This window comes from Squalius cephalus (assembly GCF_949319135.1).
Source record: "Squalius cephalus genome assembly, chromosome: 1".
Taxonomy (NCBI): domain Eukaryota; kingdom Metazoa; phylum Chordata; class Actinopteri; order Cypriniformes; family Leuciscidae; genus Squalius; species Squalius cephalus.
Window position 1 is genome coordinate 20,037,729 of NC_137122.1, and position 16,207 is coordinate 20,053,935.

The 16,207-nt window shown below is 38.1% G+C and overlaps 1 protein-coding gene across 1 annotated transcript; it reads right to left on the reverse strand.

Moving 5' to 3' along the window:
- Positions 1-1,865: 1,865 nt before the first annotated feature.
- Positions 1,866-15,708, reverse strand: LOC307164333 (uncharacterized protein). Its single transcript, XM_079881056.1, has 2 exons — positions 15,376-15,708; positions 1,866-3,735 (listed from the first exon to the last, which is right to left on the reverse strand). Exons 1-2 carry the CDS (start codon positions 15,665-15,667, stop codon positions 2,162-2,164), a joined length of 1,866 nt encoding a protein of 621 aa, XP_079737182.1. The 5' UTR covers positions 15,668-15,708; the 3' UTR covers positions 1,866-2,161.
- Between the last annotated feature and the right edge of the window lie 499 nt (positions 15,709-16,207).

A 16,207-nucleotide genomic window follows, 5' to 3' on the forward strand; every position in this document is an offset into this window, starting at 1 on the left:
TTTTTTCTCGCAATTGCGACTTTATATCACGCAATTCTGACTTTATATCTCAGAATTCTGACTTTATTTCACGCAATTCTGACTTTATATCTCACAATTCTGACTTTATTTCACGCAATTCTGACTTTATATCTCAGAATTCTGACTTTATTTCACGCAATTCTGACTTTATATCTCACAATTCTGACTTTATTTCACGCAATTCTGACTTTATATCTCAGAATTCTGACTTTATATCACGCAATTGCGAGTTTATATCTCGCAATTCTGACATCTTTTCTCAGAATTGTGAGATATAAAGTCCAATTCTAAGGGAAAAAAAAAGACGGACTTTTTTTTTTTTTTACCTTAGAATAGTTTATATCTCACAATTCTGACTTTATATCATGCAATTCTGACTTTATATCTCGCAATTGCGTGATATAAAGTCAGAATTCTGAGATATAAAGTCAGAATTCTGAGATATAAAGTCAGAATTGCGTGATATAAAGTCAGAATTCTGAGATATAAAGTCAGAATTGCGTGAAATAAAGTCAGAATTGTGAGATATAAAGTCAGAATTGCGTGAAATAAAGTCAGAATTCTGAGATATAAAGTCAGAATTGCGTGATATAAAGTCAGAATTGTGAGATATAAAGTCAGAATTGCGTGATATAAAGTCAGAATTCTGAGATATAAAGTCAGAATTGCGTGATATAAAGTCGCAATTGCGAGAAAAAAAGTCAGAATTCTGACTTTATATCACGCAATTGCGACTTTATATCTCGCAATTCTGACTTTATATCTCAGAATTCTGACTTTATTTCACGCAATTCTGACTTTATATCTCAGAATTCTGACTTTATATCTCGCAATTCTGAGAAATAAAGTCAGAATTGCGAGATGTAAACTCGCAATTGTGAGATAAAAAGTCGCAATTATCTTTTTGTTTTTTTATTTTGTGGTGGAAACAAGCTTCCATATAACACAAATGCAATAGCATGTCATAAAAGCAAGATGACAACATAGTTTATAACCGTAATTAAACTAAACTATACATGTTCTATCTTCATGATCGCATATATTCTCTGGCTCATATCTTACAACAGTTCCCACAATCAAAGACTTGAAGATAGTTAACTCCACATTACATAAATTCATCAACTAACCATTCAGAAACGTCCTGTTGCATTCTACATGTTCTCATGCTTCTTGAGTCTCTCCATCTTTGTCCGACTCCAGTTTGAACATAAAAGGCAGAACAGTTTCTGACATTTTCAGTGTGTGTCTGTGTGAGGGAATCGGAGCTGCTAACACACAAGCTGTTGTAGCTCCGCCCTCTGTGCCAGCAGCAGCAGCTCATTTGCATTTAAAGGGACAGACACAAAAACTAAAACTTCACAAAATCACTCAGGGGACATCAGAGACTTATTTTACATCTTGTAAAAAGGGGCATTATACCACCCCTTTAAAACAGCACACACAACCCTATTCACTTAAAGTTATTTGTCATTCTAAATGTTTTAAGGATGTTCCAAGTTGTTGTTTTAAGAACGTTTACTCCCAACATTGAGGACATAAAAACTTCTACAACTCGAAACTTCCACAAAATTTACAAATAATGGTTTTCTGCTAACCTTTTGAGAACATTATTATAGGCCTGATAACATTGAACAAAAATTGTATTAACGTTACTGAAAGAACATTTGTTCATAACTTTGATAGAACCTTAGAATCAGAATTTTAGCCAAATTTATGAGAAAGTTCCCTCTTAGCTGGGTCCTTCCCTCCCCAAAATGCAAGCCATTTCAATCAAATAACAATTAAACAATTTCAATTTCTTGTAGTAGCTCTTGTCTTTCTTTTTCTTTCTTGTTTTTTTGTTCTCTTATTTCTTTGTCTTTCTCTTCTTTCAGGTGTTGATAGAGTTTTTCCATTATTTCCTGTTGTTTCTGACGATAGTCCAGCATCTCTTTGAGTTGCTCTTTTCTCTCTCTGGAATCATTCAGTTCTTCAGCTTGTTTTCTGGCTTCATCTTCATGTTTCTTCTTCATGTCTTTTATTTACTCTTCATGTTGATGTTTCATTTCATCTCGGTCTCTCTCTTCTCTTTCTTGCCTGTTCTTCTCCTCTGTTTCTCTTCTCTTTTTCTCTTCTTCTTGTTCTCGTTTCAGATCTTCAATCATTTTCTCCCATCATTTCTCTCTTCTTCTCGTCTCTCATCATCTGCTTGTTTTCTTCTCTCCCACTCCTCTTTTCTCTCTCGTTCTAGTTGTTCATTATGTATTTTCATTTCATGTGTTTTTCCCTCATATTCTCTCTCTTTTTTTTCTCTTTCTCTTCTCTGTTTCTGTCTCTCCTCTTCTATCTTCTGTCTTTCTATTTCTGTCTCTCTTTTAAACATTTTTATCATTTTCTCCAGTTCTTCTCGTTTTTCTCTCAGTTGTTCCTCGTGTTTCTCTTTTCTCTTTATTTCATCTTCCTCTTGTTCTCTCATCTGTTGTTTCTTGTTTTCCTCCCATTTTCTCTGCTGTCGTTTAATTTCCTCTTGAATCTCTTTTCTGTCATTTTCAGCCTCTTTTATTTCTCTTTCCCATCTCTGTCTCTCCTCTTCTTCTTCTTTATTCCTCATTTTCTCCTCAGATTCTCTATTTTTTGTTTCTTCTTCTTGTTTAATCTGTAATTCTGCTATAATGCGCTCTTGTTCATTTCTCATCTTTTCTTGATCTTGTCTGTATTTATCTTCTCTCTTTTTATCTCCTTCTTCTTTTTCTTTTTGCTGTTTTTCATATTGTAATCTCTGATTTTCAATCTCTCTCTTCATCTCTTCTATTTTTCGATGATATTCAGTTCTTCGCTGTTTTTCCTCTTCTGATTGTTTCTGGTTTTCAATCTCTCTGATCTTTTGTTCTGTTTTCTCTCTTTCTTCAAACTCTTTTCTGAGTTTTTCCTCTTTTTCTTTCAACTGATTCTCCATTTTCATTTTTGCTTCATCTGCTCTTTGTTTCTCTTCCTCGAGTCTCTTCATCATGTTTTTCATTTCTATCTCATATTTGGTTTGTAATTCTTCTCTCTGATTCTGCATTTCTCTTTCTCTCTCTTTCAGTATTTCCTCCATTCTCTTTTTAATGGACATCTCTGCCTCCTCAAACATGCTGTTAGTGAAGTATCGACCCTGATTACTATTTTTCACTTCTTCTATCATGTTTAACAGTTGAATCACTTGAGTTTTGTCTTGTTTCTCTCTGTTATTGAAAGCCAGGAATCTGTTTCCACAATCTCTGATCAGTTTCTTCAGTTCAGCAGAGCTACTTCTCTTCACATAATTTTCCATGGACACATTGTCTAGATCGTCTCCTCTAGTGAACAGAACGATGCTGAACTGAGCAGATTTTGGGCCAAAGATATTCTTTATCAGATCTACAGTGTCTGATTCCTCCTTGGTGAATCTTCCCAAACTCAACACAATGACAAACACATGAGGTCCAGGTGAAGACATTGAAACACATTTCATTATTTCTGCCACCAGTTTTTCATTTGACAGTGTTGTGTCAAAGAGTCCTGGAGTATCAACAACAGCTACTGATCGACCATCAACTTCACCAACTCCCCTCTGACAAACAGTTGTCACTGAATCTGAGCTTGATTGGCTCTGAAACTCATTTCTTCCCAGAATAGTGTTTCCTGTTGCACTCTTTCCACTTCCTGTTCTCCCGATCAGCACAATCCTCAGACCCTCTGGATCATCTGATTGATCTGAAGCACATGAAAGACAAAAAAAATATATATATATTTGAGATCACCGCTGAATTTAAATACGTTTTCAAAGTAGAATGATGCTCTTCTTTGTTAATTTATATTATAGGAAAGGAAGAAAGAGTAACAAAACACTAACAAAAGTGGCACAATCATGACAGGACACGCAGCATAGCTATAGGCTTAACGTTTGTGAACCTTTTAGAATTTTCTATATTTCTGCATAAATATGATCCAAAACATCATCAGATGTTCACAGAAGTCCTAAAAGTAAACAAAGGAAAAAAAAAGAGACAAATTTTATATATCTGTGTGGCAAGTGAACTCTTGCGTTCAGCATCTGTTGTGACCCCCTTGTACAGAAATAATGGCAGCTAAATGTTTTGAGTTACTGCTGATCAGTCCTGCACAACGACTTTGAGGAATTTTAGCCCATTCCTCGGTACAGAACAGTTTAAACTCTGAGATGTTGGTGAGTTTCCTCAAATTAACTGCTTGCTTCAAGTCCTTCCTTACACAACATTTCAGTTGGATTAAGGTCTGGACTTTGACTCAGCCATTCCAGAACATTAACTTTGTTCTTCTTTAACAATTGTGACCGATCACGGAAACCAGGGACACAAGTTGGCAGCATAACTTTTGAGCAAAATGAGAAAGAAGCGGGGTTTTTTTCAAAATTGGTGATTTTCGTTTTTTTGCAGAATCTGTTACGAAGAAGCCTCTCCATGTTTGAGATAGCAGTATTGGTATATTTAAAAGCGTACATTTTGAGGTTGAAATCGGCTTGTTTTTCGGAGATTCTAGCACGCAGTAGGGGCGTGTCATTGTCGGTGTGTATTTCCATACTGAATAAGCCGGCTTTTGTTTCTTTTGTTAATGCCCCCGCCCTCCAAGGGAACAGCGTGGCTACTTAGGCTATTATGCAGCGCTCTGGCCGGCTCTGTCTGATTTCAAAATTCAATGAAGATGGACGCCAATAACATTACGATGTCCAGCAATCGATTTAAATAGTAGGTTACATGGGGTTTAATTTGTCGTTTAATGAGATGTAGCCTAATACATGTTGTCAGTGCCAATACATAGATCCGCCTATTTATCCAATGTGTAGGCTATCTTAATGGTCCAGTGGTAGAGCTTTCACCAGCCACGTCAGAGGTTCTGGTTTCTAATCCACCCTCGTATAGGTTTTTTTTTCTCGTATAGTTTTTTTCTCTCATAAAAACGATTATGTTCATCAGTGGTTGTATATCAAGCAGGGACACGCAAACGTTTGCATTATGTTTTGTGATTTCACCAGAACGAATAGAGAGTATCCGCAACGCAACGGATTGAAGCGCGTGTCCGAGTGAAGACAGTACGGTGTGTGCGCGAGCCACACAAGAAAACACACTACGGCAACAAGCACTTTGATCACTTGATTTAAAAAACACATTTAGGCGCTAGATTCTCTCTTATTTAAAAAACGAACGAAATGAAAGCTCAGTTAACTGGAGATGTTTTATTTATTTGTAGAATTGGTACATTCGTGCCACGAGAGGTTTTAAAAAGTGGTGGGAACATGTCCCATCCGTCCCACCCGCAAATTACGCCTATGCCTATTTCCATATAGTTTATTGCTTATTATTTATCATTAGCAAAAGTTTGTTTCATGTTGCACGAGTACACCGAAGAAAATTCCTAGTCTGTGAAACCTTTCATTAGCCGCGTTTCCATTACAGATTTGCACAAATGTTTTTCGCTATTTTCTAAATGTCGATAAAAAACTATTGCGAAATGGCGGCGTTTCCATTAACCGGTGTTATATGCGACTAAAACTCGTTCTCGCGATAAGTCATTCCAAAAATCATGGCGACAGACATTGGTAGGTTCACGTATATCGTAGCCACTGCACTACCCGTTATTTATAATCGAAGGAGACGTTTGCGCATTATACAAGCATTAATGGCAAGGCAATCCCCCTATACTTGGGAGCGGCCGCGTATGCGGTTTTTCTGGGAAGTTGTAGTGCGCGATTTCACAGAGGATCTGTGGATTCAGAATTTCCGGATGAACAAATCAACTTTTTTGGAGTTGTGCAATGCAATCGGGCCTTTTGTATCACCTGCTGCATCATGCCCAAGGGAGCCAGTTTCTACAAATAAACGCATAGCTATTGCTGTTTATAAACTGGCTACCTGTGCAGAGTACAGGGTAGTGGCTGAGACATTTGGGGTTAGCAAAACAACTGTCCACAGGTGTGTGTATGGTGTATGCCAGGCTATATGCACAAAACTTATGAAGCAGTACATTGCTTTGCCAAATGTGCAGGAGGCACAGCAGATTGCACAACGCAATTATGAGGCACACAGAATACCTCAAGTCTACGGTGCAATTGATGGAACTCATATCCCCATTCGTGCCCCAAGTGATGGATATAGGGATTATGTAAACAGAAAAGGTTGGACATCCATTGTTCTGCAGGCTGTTGTAGATGACCAGCTAATGATTAGAGATATCTGTGTTGGGTCACCTGGCAGCGCACATGATGCCGCAGTGTTTACCACATCCAATCTGTTCAGGTATTTATGTTTATACACCATTTCAGCTATTACACTTTTTAAAGACACAGCACCCACAACACTTAAGTGTGTGTGTGTGTGTGTGTGTGTGTGTGTGTGTGTATGTGTATATATATATATATATATATACACATACATACGTATATATATGTATATATGTGTGTGTGTGTGTGAATATGTGTATATATTGTATATATATGAAGAGTTCTGATGCAAAAGCCTCTAATAAGTGCCATCTGAAATTTTCTTCTAGAATGATCATTTTTATCAAGCTCATATATTTAAGTTCAGTAATTTCACTGAAATGACAATGAAAATTACATATGAATTGTCATTTAAGTGAAATTACTGTACTTAAGTATACAAGCTTGATAAAAATGATAATTCTAAAATTTTAGATGGCACTTAGAGGCTTTTGCATCTGAACTCTTCATACATACATGTATATATACACACACACGTATGTGAAATGGACTGTTTAATGGTAGCCTGTAGGTACAGTGCTGTGCAGTCAATACACCCCACTCCCCCACACTACCAGGTTACAGCATATGTGAACTCTTTCCAGATATCCAGCAAAACACCCCCAAGAAAGTTTGGAAATTGAAGGAGTCCAAGTGCCTCTGCTCCTTGCTGGTGACCCTGCATACCCGCTACTACCCTGGGTCATGAAAGGCTTCTCAGGTCCAAATTTGACAGAAGCACAAACATTGTTCAATGAGCAGCTCAGCACCATCCGTATAAAGGTGGAACATACATTTGGACACCTAAAAACCAGATGGCGTGTCCTTGCCAAAACGTGTGACATAGACCATGATTTCATGCCTACAGTAGTGGCTGCATGCTGCATTCTCCATAACATATGCGAGGGGGAAAAACAGCGGCTACCACCTGCAGCATTACAGGTACATCCAGCTCCTCAACAGCCTCAAGAACACACCCAGGATGAACCAGATGCTCCGGCTCTTGAAATCAGGCAGGCTCTGGTGAATCACCTGCTCAGGCCACATTAGGTTACCCACCTGTGTAAAAACACGCTTAAAAAACAACAACCTGTCTTTACATTTATTTCTGTTGTTGTAATTTGAAGAGTACAGTAAGAGATTTGTTATTTCAAATAATTTCTTTATTTAAAAGTTTACAAATTGTCAGTTATTTTGAATTATAACAATAAATGGCATTAAGTCAGCTGCCACTCTGCCAAATGAAAAAACAAAAAACAGTACAGATGTTACTTTTCTGTATCTCACCAGAACATGGCATGGCTTTAAATGACTTGGATATTTACCATTAAAATGAACACAAAAACACTGACCAAATAGTATTTTTTTATACATAGCATCTATAAACTTTCGGTTTGCTGTAAGCCTGATTAAACATTCAGAATACAAAAACAGTTAATAAATAAATAAAAATGCATAAATAAAAATCAACCATAACTTGCCATTAACCATAACAATAGGAAACAATGGAAAATGTAACTGTGTGTGTGTGTGTGTGTGTGTGTGTGTGTGTGTGCGTGTGTGTGTGTGTGAGTGATTTGAACAGATGAGTTGTGTATAATGATGACCTACAAATTCTGATAAGAGGGAGAGTGGGCAGGGGAAGAGATAGATGACTGAGGTTGGTGTTGGTACCAAGGTGACTGAGGTTGGGAGCTGGGAGGAGGTTGCTGTGGGTGATGGTAGTATGGAGGTTGCTGTTGCTGGTATGTGGGGGGATGTTGTAGAAGATAAGGTGCTTGCTGGCGGGCGAAGGGGTGTTGAGCTTCAACCAAAGCCTCAAGTGCACGAGCATGGCGCTCAGCTGCCTCTGTTGCCCTCTCAAAACTTTGGACAGCACGATTGAGCACTTCAGTGATTGTGCTGAGGAAGGCTTGATCCTGCCGCGCCTGCTCCTTGAATATATTCATTTGGAGAGATGATCTCCGCCTTCTTGGCTGCCTCCAGCTCTCCTGACCTGAAGGTGTAGAGGCTTCACTCTCAGAAGTATCAGGGGGTTCATCATGTGGGGTTATGGGCCCATCATTTAGGGATGCTGCTGTTAACCCTAAATAAACAAGACCATAAAAAGACATCAGAAAATTAATTTATTTTTATTTTAATTCTTATTAGGACACCAAAAAAAAAGTGATTTCTTAAAAAACAACTTTCATTTTTGTACATTGCCCCTTTGGGTGTATAAATTGATTTAAAAAAAGAGTGTTTGTTTGCCAATGCATTGTCAAAAAAATTATAATTCTATCATAGCTTACAGTTAACAATTTTTGTAATATTCTGTTAAACAATATACATGTGCATTGATGAATATTAGCGTAATATACTCAAATTTCTACGGCCTATAAATGATCTATTATCTTCGGACTATGAAATATCAACATGATCATCTTCTTGTCTGTTCCCTTCTGATTGACAGTTCTTTTTTAATATAGAAAATTTGTTATTCTTAATTTCTCTCATGTTAAGACGTAAATGTTAAATATGACAGAAGGTTTATTTGTCTTTCAATCAGTTGTATTGCATATATGAGCCATAAAATGAATTATGAAACAATGAAAACATATTACATTTTTATACAAAAGAGTGGATGTGTTTTTTGTTGAGTATTTTAGATACATAGGCCTATACATGTACATATGCGTGTGTGTGTACATGACAGAAAAATGTGGTGACTTACCTGTTGAATCCGACGATGGATCCATGGAACAGGCAGCCATCTCTGAATCTTCATTCTCGTCATCTAATGTTAATTTGTTTACATGTAAGAAGTAAGAACATTACTTACAAGAGTATGAACGTTGTAAAGCTTTATGGTAGCATAAATTGACATGAAGCAATAACCTTTTTAGCTTATGAATTATGATTGGAACAATCAACGTTAAGTAAACAAATCCCGAAGATAACAACCATTCTTGTAAAACACCAGGCTAATTCATATTATATCAGATCATGCCAAAAAAGAAAAGAAAATAATGTTTGTTTGCCTTACCTATGCTGTTCAGAACTGTGTTCATCGACGTCACAATAGGTCTCTGGCCAAGTATTTCATCCATTAAATCGAAATACTTGAATTTTACTTTCCCTTTCCCACCAGCACCGCTTTTGCAAAGATTTCTCTTCTCTGAAAGATACTTTTGTTTTAGAGTTTTCCATTTGGACCGTAAGATTTGCCACGGCTTGTCAAAACCCTTGTCATGCATGTCTGCTTCCAATTCTTGATAAATGATTGCATTTCTCTGTTGCTTGGAATCTAATATTCCCGTAATTTGTTTGTCTTTAATTAGTTTAAGAAATAACTCCGTCTCATCGTCGGTCCATACATACCGCGTCATCTTTTAATAATGATCATGTGACTTTTTACGTATCCCATGTGACTTGTAAATGCGCAAAAACTGTTTCCATTGCAGTTTTGCGAAATATTCCTTTTTCGAAATGCCTGAAAAACCACCTCATGCGAGCGCAAAAACTTTTTTGCGATAAATGGGAGTTTTTGCGAAATTGACGTGTTTCCATTGAGCGTATTTTCAATGCGCAATTTCAATTTGCGCAATTTGAAGGGTAATGGAAACGCGGCTAGTGACAATGGCAATAAAATCTATTCTGATTCATACTTGGATTCATACTCATACTGTATATATATATAGCCTATATCACATAGCACATCCTGTTTTTGATTTGAACATTGTCTAGAGTTTATCTTATTTTTTATTCAGTGTACATAAGAGTTGCCTATACAGTTTTATCGGTAGATGCTAAGAGACATTTATTTATATATTACCTGTTTGCAAACTTTTTTTTTTTTTTTTCTTTGATGGCACATTTTCCTGAACTTTTTGCTCCCCCCTGTGCTTTACAGCTTTACAGGGGGCATGGCTTATCTAAATGAGATGTAAATGAGCCCTATTGTCACTCCCAGCAGGAGAGAGAGGTGAGAACTGCACAATCTTTAGAGGCCGTTTTCTTCCCTTGGAGCTTTTTTGAGTGCCTACCTTCAAATGGCCACAACTTCTCCAAATATTATCAGATTTCCATGTGTTACACATCGTTGGAAAGCTTGGAGACTACACTTTCAGAATCTGCGAATAACTCAAAATGCCCCAGAACTAACTTGTGTCCCTACTTTCCGTGATCGGTCACAATTTTTTTTTAGAACGACTTGTGTGCTTGGGGTCGTTGTCTTGCTGCATAACCACTTTTTCTGGAAACTCAGTTCACGGACAGAATTTGCTTGTATAATAGCTATTGCTATTATATTATTTGAGTCACAAAATTTTTACAAAAAATAAATAAATAAATGTGTACATTGTGAGTTCTGCACAATAGGAATAAAAGACAAAATCAAGATTCTGTATTCCACTGGTCACAATAGTGACCGTAATTTTTTTTTTTTTTCATTTCTAAGGCTATAAAAATGTTACTGAATGATCTATCAATGCATTTCCAGCAGATATTGAAATAATAAAGGGTCTCAATGAAATATGTGCAGTGTCGCATGTTTACTGTAAATTGTCACATGACCAGAGCTGTTTACTTCCTGTTTGCGCCAAGAGAAGAGGATGGCAGCAAGAAAGCTCCCAAAGAAAAGGGTGGTAAAGTATGTTAACATAAAGATAGGACATAGATTTTTGGTACACATCATGTTTAAGGTTTGCAATTACTCAACTTTGTTTAATGTGGTCATAGAACTCACAAACATGTCAACGGCAACAATAGTGACCGGTGGGATAACCCATTGTATCTACATGCTAATACACATAGGCTAACTGTTCTACCTTACTTTCTGCTGCTACCTAACTTTCTACCTAATTTTACACACAGACACACACACGGACCCAAGGAAGACTAGCTAGCTAGCTAATTCTGCTAGCTAATTCTGCTGCTACCTAACTTCCTACCTACTGCAACTTTCCACACACACACACACACACACACACACACACACACACACACACACACACACACACGCACACACACACACACACACACGGACCCAAGGAAGACTAACTAGATAGCTAAATCTGCTAGCTAATTCTGCTGCTACCTAACTTCCTACCTACTGCAACTTTCCACACACACACACACACACACACACACACACACACACACACACACACACACACACACACACACACACACACACACACACACACACACACACACACACACACGTCTCTAGTAAACATATAAGGGTCAAGAGCCCAACTTAAGCAAACAATGATCACCATAATGGTAACTTACAATTTGTGATTTTCTCCTTCAGTGATTCTGCTTGTTAACATCAGGTGTCTTCAATAATACTCAATCATCACTCAATTAATCACTTAATTATCTCATTAACTTTAACACTCTTGAGTGTTAATTTAACACTGGAGTTTTTGCTGTGTACTTTGGGTTAAGGTAAAACGTTGAGTTGGAAAAAATTTAAATTTTGTTTTGACATTAAATCAAAATGTATGGTTTTAACTAAATCATAAATACAATTTGAGACAATCTAAAAAAATTAGCTGTAACAAAATTACATCAGTTGTTTTAAGTTAATCCAAAGTATCATTTTTTTCAGTGATAGAGGGCGTAACACTTACTTTGAGGCAAAGTGAAAACAGAAGGTATAAACTGAAAATCACAATTTTCCATTGGACCAATGTAAATATATATATATTTTGAATGAATTGCACTGATGTTTCACTTTTTTCAGTGTAGCGTAGAGAATAGTGAATGAGGGTATTCACCTTATTTTTAACGGAAATACGGACGCAGCCAGTTGACGGTATTTTGTGCGAGACTTCCGGTCAGGCAATTCCGGTCACTGGCGCGCTAACACACTTTTCACCATAGCAGTTAATTAAACAACTGTTCGTAACAACTAACTCATCGTTATGGCTTCGGGGAAGACCGGGATTGTTTGTGCAGTTAGAGGTTGTCATAATAACTGGTACAAAAGAAAGGTTTACTTGGAGCAGGAGTGTTTTAATCATCGAAATCATTGACATTTTAATTATCAGGCACCCTACGACCAGAGACACACTGGCTGCGTGGCGTTTCTGTTGCGTGGCGTTTTACATGTCTTTGCACACCAGAAACGTGTCTGACGCGGCACTGCTAGGTGACATAAGCCTCATTCATTGGTGATTATATTCGACATAATGGGGAGAGAGTTGTGGAAGGCCATACTTAATGTTAAACATAAATATATAGCAGCAAAGTCATCGTCGGCAGTATTGACGGCAAAATAGGCTACCGAATATTTCGTTCTGTATTGACAGGTGCAATATTAGAAAATCGATTTTTTTTTCATTGCATTTATATCTGCATTTGTCAAAACCTAAACTTTCAAACATCAAAATGTCATTTATTAATATGTATTCATGTCAAAATGACATACAAACATCTTTTCCTATTCTATTTTGCCTGGAAACGCTTCCAAAACGCTTGCGTGTCGCGTGAAAAATAGGCGTCGAATCAATTTATAGCATGCACGCGTTTTCCGCGCCTGTGAGACGCGCGTGTCACGCAGGCAGTGTGCACGTTCTAACCTGTTAACATGGGAGCCGAAATAAAAACGGACACGCCACGCAGCCAGTGTGTCGCCGGCCTGAGGAATCCCTTCGCCTGTGGTTAAAAGCTTTACATTTGAATAAACCATCGAAACGACCGTATGTTTGTTCTTTTCATTTCGTGAACACCTACAGAAGACCACACCCGATACCAGAAAAGTGGCTGGGCTATGAAGTCTCAATAAAAACCATGATAAAAACTCCAAGGAGAAACAAAATCATTATAGTAACCCCTGTAAAATCTAGTGATCATGGCATAATGGCATGATCATGGCATTTATTTTGTATGATTTACAATTATTTATAGCCATCTACTTATTGCTATCCTGGTTGCACTCTGATGGCATTATTAATGCATTTGACATGACAAAATACCTCCATAGATATAGTCTAGCGTTGGCTCGACTGTGTTTAGGTGCTGAAGGCGCCGGAGAAGTTTTGGCACTCTGCCAGCTAGATGCATGAGTGTTTTCAACCAGGTCCGGTACCCTAACTGAGTGAGGCGGGGCTTTAGTTCTTTGTAGTATTCATCTGCTACGGCATGTGTAACATTTTTCTGTCAACTCTGCATAATCCTTCGCGATCGATATCGTTATTTAGCCCAGGGAAGCGAGGAAACGGAAGTGCCGCACAAAAACCGGATATTGGACCCATGTTTACTTCCGCGTTCGAAAATAAGGTGAATAGGGTGTGATTTGGAACACGGCTTCTTAGCGTCGTTTATAAAAAGGTTTTCTAAACTTTTCCAGTCTGATGACTGCAACAACAGCTCTTTTTCTGAGGTCCTCAGAAATCTGCTTTGTCCGCGCCATTATACACTTCCACAAACATGTTGTGAAGTTCAGACTTTGCTAGATCCCTGTTCTTTGAATAAAACAGAGCACAAACTGATCTGAATGTCATCCCATTAACAGAAAAAATTTCAACTCTAAACCTTTGCCTCATTTAGTATATACGTGGTTCTATGGATATGCAAATTAGCCCCGCCTCCACTCACTCACACCAGTTTAGAGATACACTCTTTGATGTGTCTTCTTTTGAAGGTCGTTTATGACGTCAGAAACACTAGCGATTTCGAACCGCGTTTTTAAGGGTACGTTTACATGAAAACGAAGAAGTTTATCCTTTGAATTTTCAACGTATAGACAACACCATTGTCAAAAAGATCCCCATTCACATGGATAAAAACTGTGTACTCTTCTACCAGGCCATTAGATGGCAATGAAACAATATCGACTGAACACATTATACGCATGAATAACGTCATCATCTTCAGCGATTCACGTTTTTGTTATTTACACAGAGACCATTTAAAAAAAAAAATGTAAAACCCGTTTTCAAAACTTTTCATTTTCAGACACACAAAACCGCATTGTTGTGTACACGAATGGCCAAAATGCATGAAAAGTTTCACATTTTTAGTTGAAAACAGTGTCATGTAAACATCCCCTGAGACTGAGGGCCCTATCTTGCACCCAGCGCAATTGACTTTGTACACCGACTCATGTATCAATCCTATTTTGCACCCAACGCACAGCGGACTTTTCCTTCCACAGACGCACGTTGGTAAATTAGGGAATGAACTTGCGCTCCCGGGGGCAGTTCAGCGAAAAGAGGAGGCGTGTTCTGGCACAAACTTTTCCTGGTGCTATTTTGCAGTTCCAGAAAACAATTCCCCCACAGACCAGGAAAAACCTAGTCTAAAGTCAGTGGCGTGTTATTCAGATGCTATTTTAAGGGCGCATGCTTGGCCATAATGTAGCGTATGCACAATTTGTAGCATATACACTTTGCTTCTCTCATCTAGACACAGACGCAGCAGTTGCCATTTTTGCAAACCATACATAATTACAAGGAAAAATATTCCACACGAGGGAAATCATTGTGGTGTCCATGAAGATGTGAAAAAATAGGCATAAATCTAGCTTACACATTTACCCAAATTATTATACGCCTGTTTAACCGAAGCTAATTTGGGTGGGTTTCTCCATCCCCAATGTCACTTCTCTGTGTTTTACGGCCCTGACGAGAACGTCGGTCTCCTTGGCTGTGAACCGCTCTTGGCGCGCGCCTGGCAAATCCGCCGTTATAATATCAATCCGCCTTGGAACAAGGGCGCCTGCTCTTAAAGGGAATGTGAGATGACGCTCTGATTGGTTTATTTCACATTATGCCCAAACCACACCTATGAATAATGAAGCTACTTCAGACCAACCCATTTTAGATTTGCGAGATCCGCCCACAAAGTTACTTGCGTTTCGCGTTTGATACTTTGATACTACGTTTCAGATCGTTAAAATAGGGCCCTGAGTCTTTGGTTCACTGCCATTTTAAGGACAAAATACTCAGCAATGGTCCTTGACTTTTTCTACACATGGTTTGTCTCAAAGTATATTAAAAAAAAACACATAGACATATAAACAATATTAAAAACCTGATTTTCACCCCAGGGGGACTTTAACACTGGGGGTTTTGCAGAGAAAATCATAATGGGTCCTATCAGAGATTTTGAGAGTAAAATACACTCACCCTGTGATGGTATCTTCTGTTTTAACTCTTTATTTTCATTCTCCAGTCTCTTCAGTTCTTCTTTATATTTCTCTTCTGTTTCACGCCTGGCTCTGTTCTCTTGTTTTAACTCTTTATTTTCATTCTCCATTCTCTTCAGTTCTTCTTCATATTTCTCTTCTGTTTCACGCCTGGCTCTGTTCTCTTGAGCTTTCACATACATCTGAAGTGAATATGGTTTAGTCTTCAAGTTCTCTATATAATCCAGTAGTTCTGGGATCTGTCTTGAGTTTTCAGGTTCCTTTAACCCCATCACTCTGTACTGATCACCATATAGTTTGATTGATCTCAGAGTTTCTGATTTGACTAAATCTGTCACTAAGTCTCCAACAGAAAGGTCTGAGGTGAAGAGCAGCATTAAGTGCTCTCTGGAGTCAAATATCTTCTGGATCTTCTCCATTTCTGCTTTGTCTTCATTATTGAATGGAGCATCAGGAATAATGATGAGGAAAACATGAACTCCAGGATCACAGAGAGACACACAGCGGAGAGTTTGACGCATCACTTCCTGCTCTGAGAGCCGACTGAGTGGTGGAATCTTCACCAGACTGATCAGACGACCATGACGTTTCACGTCTCTCCTCACACACTTTGATCTTATATCTGTTTTCTGCAGGATCAGCTCTGATATGGAGGATTTTAATTTCTCGTCACTCCCGCACACAATCAGATTCAGTTTTGACACTGAAAAATGTACAAAAATAAATATTGGACTTTTATATTAAGTAGAATACACTGACTTACACATAGACTTACTGTTAGGGCGACTGGCATCTGGACTTCTCTCTCTTTT